Below are 12,431 nucleotides of genomic sequence, written 5' to 3'. Positions count from 1 at the left end.
TATCTATCTATCTATCTATCTATCTATCTATCTATCTATCTATCTATCTATATTTTTGTGTTATTTCAAGACAAGCTGTTGTTAGAAATAAAGATATCCACTCTTCCCTTTGTTAATAATGGTCATCTCCATGCAATACTGACAATAAAAACAATTAATTCTTTAAAAAGTCAATAATTATAAGCCAATGCTTAGCAGATCTTTTGGGGGCAATTTGCTTAACAGAATAGTCTCTAACCCAACTCCATCCATTTTTGGACAGACCGACAGATTCTTAAAGCTCTACTGCAATCAGGAGTCACCTTGGTTTAGACAGAAGTGACCTTGATTGCCTTGTAAAATGATCTTTCCTGAGGAAACAAAAAAGAAAAGTGCAACCTTATTGATTCTCTTGGCCTTCAGTGTCACTGATCAATGGTATCTAAACTGGGTATTGGAGGTGTTAGCTTGGTAGGGTACTGTTCCTGCATGAGTGATCAAGTCCAAAGAATAGTGCTATGGGATCCATGCTTGACCCCTTGGCCATTATGATTTGGAGCATGTTACCTGAAAAATTATCTACTCTGAAAATACCTTCATAGATACTGTATATGCTTATGTATAAGTCTAAAAATTTAGGTCAAAAAATTGACCCAAAAAAACTGAGTCGACTTAGCCATGGATCAATGTAAGTACTGTATCTTAACTCTTATTTAAAAGAAGGAACTATCTCCTGGTGAAAGGCAAGAATACAATCTGTCCTGGAAGCACCAATCCCCTCTACAGTACTCTCCCATCCATCCAGCCTTAGGAGTGAGCACAAAGCAGAATGATGGAATTTTATAAGTTCTTTGACATTGTTTTGCTTTGCTTCATCCTAGAGATCCTTTGCCATATCAAAATCCGTAATTTCAGCCCCAAAACTTGCCCTTGACTTATACTCAATTATATACAGTAATCCCTTTAGCTGCCCTGCCTCAACAAGTCTTATCAGGTGAAGTAAGATAAAGAGGGTGGATACCATGAGGAGGGCTATCATAATAGCACCCTAGTTTTGAAATGTTCTCCTAGGTGTCATTCATCTCACACCTTTTTTCAGCACAGTACCAGGTAGAAACGTTTCTGTTCTCCTAAATCTAAAATTGTGGTCTTAACACTATGAATGTCATCAGCCCACTGTTTTATTCTGTTGTGATTTTTGTCTCTCCACTGACACTGTAAACTTTATGACTCCTTCGGTCCTCCAGTACCTAAGAAGAAATAAAAAGAACTTAAAAGAATGCAACCAAATGGTTTCTAGAACAGATCAAGCCCGAACCCTCCCTGGAAGCCATGATGACCACATTGTAGCTGTCACACTTTGGCCACATGAGGAAAAATGAATCATTAGAAAAGGCAATGATGCTAGGACAGGTAGAAGGCAACAGAAAGAGAGGAAGACCACATGCCAGATGGTTAAACTTGACCAGGGAGGACACGGGTCTGGGGCTACAGGAGCTGAGCAAGGAGGTAGAGGACATGGAGTCTTTGGAGATATCTCATCCACAGGGTCATCATGAGTTGAAGTTGACTAGAAAGTACTTAACAACAATTAGCACTGCATATTTTAATGTTAAAATTACAAAGGCTGCTCAAACACTGTATGATCAGGAGTGATGCTTATCACAGCTACTAGGAGAATAATAAACACTACCTAAAGCCAAACTAGAAAACTCAACCTACATATTTTTAGGCAACTACAAATTTTTCAACACCACAGAATATAGTGAACTCTAAAATTGGCAGTTGGTAGACAAGAGCTTTTTCAGCTCATACTTAACAGATGGGAGGAAGAGAAGAATGTGTTAACACTTAAATTAACAGTACACTTTAAAGTTCAACAAATCTTCAGTGCACTCTCAAATTTTATTATTTAAATGATCCCAATCTGCAATTCAGAAAACTAATGGAGGGAAGACTGGATTGGTTGTCAATCCTCTGAATTCTAATTTTAATTTAAAAGCTAGTCACTTGCTAAGGTAAAAAGCACCATCTGGTTGTTGGTTAGCTATCTTATTTTGATGAGATAAATGAGACTGAGCATGATTGATTGCACCAGTTCTGAATCTGGGGACAGACTGCATGCCACTCAGAGACGACCGGTAAGCACTGAAAGGACTCACCTGATGAAGTGGACCTTCCAGGAGTGATGGGACTTTGGGACCAGATAGTAACCTTCATCAGAAGGAAAAAAGAATCTGGAGTATAAGTGGAAACCACAATAACATGCTGCAGTGTGAAGTGTTTCCAAGTCAACTGTATGCACTTCCAGGACACTCTATTTCTCCACATACCATTCTGTGTCCATTGGCCATGCTTAGTCCACACCGGACTACTTTGGAGGTTGGACTTTGTCTCCTGAGAGCTTTTCCTAAAGGATTTCTTAATCTCTGAAAACTGGGGTAGGGTAGGGCTTCACTCCCTGCAAGTCTGCTGATACAAAATTCTATGTGAGTGGATGGTAACATTTTCCCAATACCTTAAAGGGACCAGATTTCACCTGATCTTGGAAGTGAAGCAGGGACAGCTGAGGTTAGTACTTCGATGGGAGACCACAAAAAATACCCAAGTACTGTAGGCTATATTTCAGAGGAAGGAACCAACAAAAAAGGATTCCTTGCCTAAGAAAACCCTGTGAAATTCATGGGGTCTCCATAGGTTAACCAGCTGACTTGAAGGCACACACACACACACTGGGAGAAAGGAATAATTTAATTTTAAAAAATTACTATATTAGGCACACTCAGGGGTCCTAGTACATTCTATATAGGATGGATGAATGTGAAGGATTATTTCAGTCATCAAAGCCACTCATGGCTTTGCTGGAAATGTAGCATAGTCTGATCCTGATTTGTACAATCTTGTTATTTCTGAAGAACTCAATTCCTCACTCAACACTGTAGGAAAGAGAAACTCAGCAGCGGGAGGCCAAGCTCAGTTCCCTTCCATATGCCAAAATGGAAATGCTTTGTGTTGAAATCTGCATTCTCGGTGTCCTGCTTTCAGATCCACCAATCAATTATTTTCTTGATCATCTTGCATCTTGACGTTGCTGGCGAAACGTCAGAAAGAAGCTCTGCTAGAACATGGCCACATAGCCCGAAAACCCACAAAAAACTATGAATGCCGGACATGAAAGCCTTCGACTTTACATCTTGCATCACTTTAGAACTAATGGGAGGGGGGGACTATTCAAAACATATATCTATTTATAATAGTCGACCTTTGCAGAATTAACACAAAAGGATTTGGACATGACTAAAACTTAAGCAACAGTAACACTGATCTATAATTTATTAGAAGATTGCTAGGCTGCCATTCCATATAAGACTTCCAGGACTTTTGCTTTTAAAGGCATCCTTAACATTTTCATTTGGTGGGGTGGCAAAGAATGGCAACTGCTACATCCTTCATACCATACACACAGGGCTTTGAGGATCTTATGACAGGCTAAACCAATGCATTTGACTGAGAAAAGACTACAGCATTTACCAAACGTTGGCCCACATCCAATTGCTATTCCCACCTGGAGCAGCCCCTCTAAACCAATGGCTGAATGGTATGCAAACACTAACCACTGCTGTAGCCTTGCAGGGAGAGAAGATGAGGCAGGCACAGCCCCAATGTACCTAGCCTCATCAGCAGAGCGCACTCCCCTCCATCCCAACTGCCATTGCTGTGGCCCCATAGGACAGAATATTATCTTTATTTTACCTAAGCCCAGCAACTCAGGAATGACCTTCCCATCACCCAATATGGCCTCATAGAGAGAGAAGAACAGACAGGTACAGCTCCCTTATACCTTAGCACCAGCAGTTTGGGAATGACCTTCCCTCCATCCCAATTGCCACTGCTGCGGCCTCGAAAGAAGGGAAGAGTAGGCAGTACCTACTGAACTTAATCCCTTCCCCAACTGTCATTCCCTTTTCCTAGGTGTGTGATGTCTTACTTAGATTGTAAGCCTGAGGGCAGGCAGGCAGCTGTCATAATAACAATCTGTAAACTACTCTAGGAGTGTGTTTTGCTAAAGGGTGTGATATAGATACTGTAAATAAATAAATAAACCATATATTATACAATTGACACCTCAGATCCATGGGTTTAGGATCAGTGAATCTGATCATCCATAGACTGTCATGGCCCATATTATTAAATGGATGAGACATGCTGAATACCTTAAAGGGACATGCTGAAGTGTGCACATTCACGTCACTGCCATTTAATAATACCATCACCCCGTCCCCCCCCCCCCCCATAGAGGAAGACTCATTTCTAGCACTAATCTGCCCGAAATTTTAATGTAGTCACATTGGACAGTTTTAAATTTTTTGATGTTTAATGTTTTTTAGGGGTTGATCACTGTTTATGATTGGAGGAGGAGTCAGGTTTTGGGGTTCTTAAATTGTAATTTTTAATTGTTTGATGTTTTATTTATACTGTCGGAATCCGCTTTGATTCCTTTGTGAAAAAGCGGAACACTAATTATTATTATTATTAGTTGGGAAGCGGCCATTCACTTTTGTGCGTCCACAGGGGATCCCAGAACAGAACCCCCATGGATCTGAAGGGCCAACTGCAGATTAAATAGATCCATCTCTTTTGAAATCAGGCCAAAATGCTTACTGTATAGCACTATACACCATACATATTCTAAATTGGGAAGGGAAATGCATGGCTGAATTGCAAACCCACCATCCCTCACCACTGGCTACTCTGCTTTGGGCTTCTAGGAGATGCAGTTTAACAACAACTGGAGAACCACACAGCTTTCATTATTGTTCTAAGCATAGCTAGGAAGTCTCAAAAAGCTGTGTTTGCAAAATATCATTCTTGTTTTTGCTTTACAGTTTGTGTAATCTGTAAGAAATTATTCTAACCTGACTACAGTTATCACAGGTTAACACCTCAGACAAGACTTATGTTTTCCAGACACTTGCCACACACTTTTGCTAAAAAACATCTGATGCCCAAATAGCATAGTAATGATGCAGAGACAGAAAACTATCTTGACTTTGTAAATTTGGGCAGCCTAAAAACCAATATTCTTTGTGGCATAATAGCAGCTATTCACATCTTTCAGGTTCAGCACACTGAAGTGTTCAAAGGAAAAGATTAACAGATCCTGGGCTTGCAAAGAAATGCCATCATTATAAAATGTAGTTCGAAGTGGAGAATACACATACCAACCTTATCCTAACTAACATTTATTGCCCAGAATAGCATACTACTGCTATCTTTACGTGAAATACACTAAGCCATCTGTCCCATATAAAACTATGCTAAATTAGCCAAGCTGCAAAGATGAAGCAAGTATATTTTTATTTAGTTCAATAAACTCTTGTTACAAACATACTGACAGACATGAATACATTATCAAGGATAACACTTTCTAATCTCACCTGAACTTCTATCTTTGAACTGCCACTTTTTATGTACTGATACGTAAAACCAGGTAATCTTGTTGGATTAGTAATAAGAACATGAAGTGTATACAGAATTCAAGGTGAAGGGCAATGACAGGTGTATTGATAACATTTAAATATTTCACAGAATGCCCATCCTAGAAATCAATGGTACCATTGATTATTCCTCCACATGCTCCTCAGTTATGCATTAATCCCCCATGGATGCTTCAGTGACAAAATGAATAAATTATAACAAGAAGTTAGTATTTAATGCTATGGCTTGTGGGAAGGGGAACTTCTGCACCAAAACGTCAAGAGTGTTTTCAAAGAACGGTTGTATAAATGCTATTTGTCTTTGCTTGAAATTACATAGCCTTCTGTAAGAAAAGAAATAATGCCAAGAATGGACACTTTCTGGATTGTTCATGACACATACTTGTTACCAACCCCCTTTCAAACTGGGCCAGCATGCATTGTGTTAGTTCCAGTTATAATTTCCAGCTGTGTCAATGCTTTAGGAGTCTGAAAGCAGGAAATCCAAGAGGAAATTCCATCGTCAGTTCCCGGAGTTTTGTAACCCAAATGTTCTTCCAAAAAGGAGCTCTTGCAGGAATCTGGGAGCGTTTGTTGTTGCCTTACCTTATATCTTCAAGTAAGTCACATTCTGCTTGATGTTTGGCTTGAAGTTTTGTCATCTGCTCAGTCTGAATGAGTTTCAGCTCTTGAGTAATTTTCACCTAGAGAAAAAGCCACAGACAAAAAGGTGTAACTGAAGTATTTGGTTGTTACAACTCTAAATTATGGAAAACCTATTGAGAGTTATCAACTCTGTAAACTGTGGCTTTAAAAAACAAAGCTTTTCCATTCCAGTGAACTAAGCCATGCAGCTACTCTGAACTTAAATGTCTACCAACCTGCTCATCATATCCTACCCGTCTTAGGAGGCAGGATGCCCCCAACCATACTCTCCCCATCTCTGTGACCTGGAAACAATTTCATAAAAGGTTCTGAGCACCACTAGTGTTGCACTTTGGAGCAGGAATATCTCTCCTGTTCCTCTTCTGCACAAAAGAAGAGCTGCAACTGTTCTCTGTTGCTCTCAGCTTTGGAAAAGACACATGTTCCTCATTCCGGTCCTGATTAGCCCAAAGTCTAGCATTAAATGAAAGAACACCATTCACCCTTATGAATGTAGTGTTAAGGGAAAACTGTACTGTATAATCCCTGTATCTGTAGGAGTGGTAACCACAGTTTCACTTACCCATATTCAAAAAAAGTTTTCTCTGGGCATTTTTTAATGTTCTCAAGCGCAATTCTATAGCCTGGTGAAAGCTGACCAAAGAGTCATGCTGGAGGACCCAGAAATGGCTAGAGAGATGTTCTCTTTAGGATTATCTTGGTCCTCCAGAGTGATTCTATGGTCAGCTTCCAACGGAAGTCATTCATTTCAATAGAGTCCACTATTACCCACCATTTCGCGTTTTCAAGGTAAATCCAAGAATGTATTCCCCATGGATACAGTGAGCTTACTATTCCATGTTCGCTAACACATACTGGAAAAGGTGCCCGTGCTTTATGTTTATGTGCTTTTGGAAAGAGAGGTGCCTGCTCCAGAGTAACGAAAGACCACTCACTCTCTTACCTCCACAAGAAGATTCACATACATCAATGGACATGGGAGCTAGCACAAATGATTTTTGGTAATGAAGCTTCACAATATTTGTGAGTCCCTTATTGTCACAATATCCCTTAATTTATAACATTTAATCTGGCATTTAATTATCAGCAGCAGCATTCAAAGTCTAAACTATTATTTACCAGAATCTAAACATTTAATGTTATGTGTATAGTAGTTTGACAATTGAACTATGACTCTGCAGACCAGGGTTCAAATCATCAGCCATGGAATCTCATTCGGTGACCTCGGATATGTCACACTCTCTCAGCCTGAGGAAGGCAAAGACAAAGCCCCTCTCAACAAATCTTGCCAGGAAAACCCAGTGATAGAGTCACCACAGGTCAGAAACAACATGAAGGCACACAATAACAACAGCATGTGAAATGAAACATATACAATGCAAAAAAAAAAAAGCTTTATTTTGAACGGTTATAATAAACAATTTCAGACAACTAAATAATCAATACTAGCAATGATGATGAAAAAAATATTGAAGTGCACACTTTGAATTTCTGGAACTTCATTTTATAGTCAAGTCATATTGCTTCACATAAATCTGGCCAGGAAAAAGCAAGGTATGTTTTTAAAAAAGAAGCCCTATGGAGAAACATATCCACTTCTTCCAACGTCCAAAGATATTATACATCCAAAGTTCAATTATACCACTTCTAACAAAAGGCATTCTGTTCTACAGCACTGCAAATACTGCAAGAAAGGACCGAAGAATCTCCTGAATATACCTGGCATGTTTAACAATAACACGGAGAGAGATGTTGTTTAACAATTCTACAAATTTCATGTCACAGCAGTCTCCAGAATACAGTCATCTTGATGAATTGTCCAGAAGATTCAAACACCCATCCCACACAGTTTCACTACACAAAACCATGTTTTCTGTATACTGCAGTCAAATATACCTTTGTGTTTGTCCAGTATGTTGAGGTCAGGGTTTTCCAGGCTATCCTTAGCAACACTGAGTGGGATGAATCAACTTATTAAAAAGCATCAGCACCAGAAAAACCCAGATAGAAGCACTCTACCCCTTTCCTCCACCCACTTTGCCTCTTGTTGTAATGCAACAAAATGTTTGGTTGTACAAAGAGGAAAAATCTAACTATTTTTGTTATGTGGAGAGGAAAGGGAGTGGGGGAAAGAAAGCTGACACAGACCCCCCCTTTCCCTTGAGCAGAGCAAAAACAATCTCCCTGGTCTTATCCGTTAGCAACAGCACAAACACCCCTCCCCACAATCCCAACTCTGAAAATACCCCCCACCAAACTGAGCGCCACAGGAGGAGACAAGGTTTTGTTGCCAGATTTTTCCAAAGACTGCCACCACTGCAAGGAAATCTTACTATTTTTAAAACAGAAAGCAAAACACATGATGTTTTTTACATTGAAATTTTAGGTTTTTGTTTGAACTGCACAAAAATAAATCCCCCAACTCACAGAACGGGGATAAAATTGCCACATGAAAATGAAACAGCTCACAACAGGCAAACCTGCCAGCAATATAAAGAAGAATGCAAACTGGAATGCCCTTTTCTATATAACTAAAATACCCTTTTCCTGGCCAAGCCCACCCTGAAAACAAGAGCGAGAGGGCCGAGAAAAGCCTCTCCCTCCCCTCCCCCAAACATAACAATCTCTGGCTCAATCCATGGGGAGCCCAGCCCTTTGTTTACACAATTCAAGCACCCCTTTCCCTCTGAGATCACCTAAGCTCCCTCCTGCCACCAATACACATGCGGATAACCATAAACACACAAGTGTAAACACCCATTTCAAAAATAAGCATCATGGTACCCTACACAGAGCACTGAGACCCAACATTATGTCCTCACAATCAGAGCACCACGATCCCTTAGATATGATGACGACTCTTAGTTCAGCTCTTGTTCATCATAACCTGCCCTGCCACAAATATGACTGTTCATGCCTTCTTTTATATGACTAATAAGTATTTTCACAGGGAGAATTCTCCTTATAGCCCTAATTCTCCTACTCATAACCCAGTGCATGTATGTGTGTGTGCGTGCCTTCAAATCACCTGTCAGCTTATGACAACCCCAAGAATTTCACTGGGTTTTCTTAGGCAAGAAATAACCATAGGTAGTTTTGCCATTTCCTTCCTCTGAAATATAGCCTGCAGCACCTGGGTATTCATTAGCAGCCTCCCATTCAAGTACTAAGCAGGTTGACCCTGCTTCGCTTCCAAGATGAGACAAGATCTAGTGCCTTTAGGGTATTTAGGCAAGTGTCTGGTATTGGACTCTTATCAACAGCCCTGCAATAAATTCTACAGGCACAAGCTCAAGTTCTCAAAGTGACAGACACTCCTTCTCCCATGTCATCACAGATGACACCACCACAAACTCAGACATACTACAAAAAGGAACCTACAGCCCACTTTCTATTATGCCACTGTCTCAGCACAGGAAAAGAGATTCCAGCTCAACATTAGGAAGAACTTCCTGACAGTAAGACATGTTTGACAATGGAAAACACTCCCTCAGAGGGTTGCAGGTTTATAACTGGGTGGCTGCGGGGGGTTGGACTGGATGGCCGTTGGTGTCTCTTCCAACTCTATGGTTGTATGGTTCCAGTATGCCTCTCGAATCCTGTCGCTCCAATGCTTATCAAGCTCTCAACATCCTAATGCTGACAAAGTCAACCTGACACCACTTTATATTTCCTAATGCTCTGTTGCTGTCCATGAAGTCAGGAAACCTGCCCAATGCACAACATACAAAACGAAATCTAGGGTCTACACTTGTAGGATATAAAGAGCTGCCCCAAGTCACTTCTCTACCTAGCCCAGTATGGCCACCCCAAGATCCACAGTAGCCATTGAAAGTCTTTTATTAGATTGATTGGTTGATCCTGCCTTTCTCCCAAAATAGGATTCCCAAATGGGATCCCAAAATGTATTTACAGTATTATATATACCATCGTTCCTCCAATAAGCTCAAGGTAGGGGTGCATGGTGTGCCTCTTCCACACAAGCCTCAAAACAACCCTGCAAACTAGGTTAGGTCAAAAGAGAGAGATTGACACAAGGTTGCCTAATGAATTTGACAGCTCCACAAGGATTTACTTATTTATTTAGTATTTATACCTCAGCATTTCAGCCCCAAAGTTCTCAGAGCGGTTTACAGATTGATAATTTGACAGTGCCCTGCCCATAGGTTTAAAAATCAAAAAGGCACAACTCAAAGGGATATGGAAAGAGCAGTGGGAAAGGGGATCTTACACATCCCAGTTCCACTCTCTAACCACACTTGGCTCTCTCACGATCTTGCTTCCCGGTATTGTAAAACAGACTTCTGAGGACTTACATATGTGCTAGAAATGCTTCAAAACTGAACAGTGCCCATTCCACGCCCCATTTCAAATGGCCCTCAAGTCATCCTATTCTGGGAAGACAACAGTCCCCAAACCTACAGCACCCATACCAAGCCAAAGATTAATACCTCAATCACCTTGCATCCAGCTACTTTGAGGCCATCTCTGTTTAACCCAGCCTCCTCCCAACTTTCTTTGACAGCCAGCCCCATCCAATTTGAAATTGTCATCACCTCCAGCTCCAACTAAAGAAAGGCAACCTCCAAGTCCCTCAGTGTAATGGGAACCTAGTGTTGCTCACCACACCAACCAAATCACTGTAGCCTGACTACAGGCCTTCACCACTTTTGCAGCTCACCTCTTTTGCTCATCTGCACCTCACACCTTCAAAATGGTGTGCATCCCACCTTCATAATCGTTCTATAGCTATCCCTGCAACCTCACTCCAAGGATTCTCTCTCCTTTCTGAGCAGCTTCCACTGCTGCCTCTCATCTAGCCTTATGCCACCATCCCGACTGTACCTCACCGCAGCCTGTCTCCAAACATTCACACACACCCTTTGAACCTGCTGCCAATACCCCCTCCACAGACTAACCAAACAGCCCCATAACCCATAGCACTGCTGCATAGCCCCATGCCAGCTTCAGCACTGCCAGTGCCTCTTGCTTCCCAGCAGCTTGAATGGCACCACCCTGGCACCGAATTAAACATCAGGGTCTCCTCGTTCTGCACCATCCACTAATGCCTGCCTTTCTCCTCCTTTTCATGAAGGCCCATCTATGGCATCTTCAGAACCATCCCTTTTAGACCCAACCGCAACCTGTCAGAGGATCCTCCGGCTGCAAATCTTTCTCCGACCCCCCCCCGGTCACTCTACATCTCTTTGCACTTAGTGTTCCTCCCACCTGTAGTCCCTGATCGTTCTGCAATATATCCGCTAGACGTCCTCCTCAAGGGAATACAAGGTCTGTTCGTTGCACACCTCCTCCCCACCCCTGAAAGACTCAGAGGTCTTCCAGGTGGAAACAGGATAACCCACAAAAGCCTCTCACACACACACAGCCACAGGCCTGCCTCCCCGCTCTCTCTGCCCTGTGGCACCTTTCAGCTTAAGCCTTGTTACATCTGGGCAGCTGTCTAAAGCCACAGATATAGACAGGTGTCACAAGAAGCCAACCTACCACTGCTGCCCCTCTGCTGCACACAGCAAAACCCCCTCGGCACCAACATTTCCCCCCATCCCAGGGGATTTGCCCACAAACCTGTGGTGTCCATGGCACCCTCCATCCACAGGCCTGCCTTTCCTCCTTCTCAGCCCGAGCCTTGTTACAACAAGACAGTTAAAATCATAGTCACAGATACCTGTAACATATTCTTTTACAGACAAGAGACCAACTTACCCCCATACACAAGAAAAGCCCCTCCGCCCCAAAATTCTCCCCCTCCAGGGATTTACTCCTCAACCCTGTAGGATCCTTGGCATCTTCCTGGCACAGGCCTGCCTTTTCCTTCTTTCCCTCTACCCTTTGGCACCTTTCAGCCCAAGCCTTATTATATCTGGGCAGCTGCCTAAAGCCCCAGCCACAGATATCTGCTCCTGTTGCTGTGTCCCTTCAATTTGTTTCTGACTTGTGGGGACCCTAAGGCGAATCAACCACCAAGTTTTCTTGGCAAATTCCTTCAGAGGAGGTTTGCCATTGCCTTCTTCTGAGGCTGTGACTTGGCCAAGGTCACCCAGAGGGTTTCCATGGCTGAGAGGGGGTTCGAACCCTGGTCTCCAGTCATAAAGTAGGTTTAAAGAGACAAAAAGCCAACCTATCTCTGCTGCACCCCTTCTGCAAACAAGAAAAACCCTTCCTTCCCAATCATCCCCCCCAAGCTATTTGCCCCCCAGCCCTGTGGGGTCCTTGGTACCTTCCTGCTCCAGGCCTTCCTTTCCCTTTTTGCTCTCTGCCCTGTGGCACCTTTCAGCCCAAGCCTTGTTA

General features: G+C 42.2%; 1 protein-coding gene across 2 annotated transcripts in view; it reads right to left on the bottom strand.

Moving 5' to 3' along the window:
• FCHSD2 (FCH and double SH3 domains 2) overlaps positions 1–6,606 on the bottom strand; it is a 164,681-nt gene extending 158,075 nt beyond the window's left edge. The window contains exon 1 of one of the 2 annotated variants that reach the window (XM_042456817.1): positions 6,063–6,606. In XM_042456817.1, coding sequence (XP_042312751.1) covers positions 6,063–6,118 — 56 coding nt within the window. In that variant the 5' untranslated portion in view covers positions 6,119–6,606. The remainder of the gene's footprint in view (positions 1–6,062) is intronic. The other variant, XM_042456818.1, reaches the window with a different exon arrangement.
• Positions 6,607–12,431: the final 5,825 nt, after the last annotated feature.

This window comes from Sceloporus undulatus, chromosome 3 (assembly GCF_019175285.1).
Source record: "Sceloporus undulatus isolate JIND9_A2432 ecotype Alabama chromosome 3, SceUnd_v1.1, whole genome shotgun sequence".
NCBI lineage: Eukaryota > Metazoa > Chordata > Lepidosauria > Squamata > Phrynosomatidae > Sceloporus > Sceloporus undulatus.
This window is presented reverse-complemented; position numbering and strand designations above follow the sequence as displayed.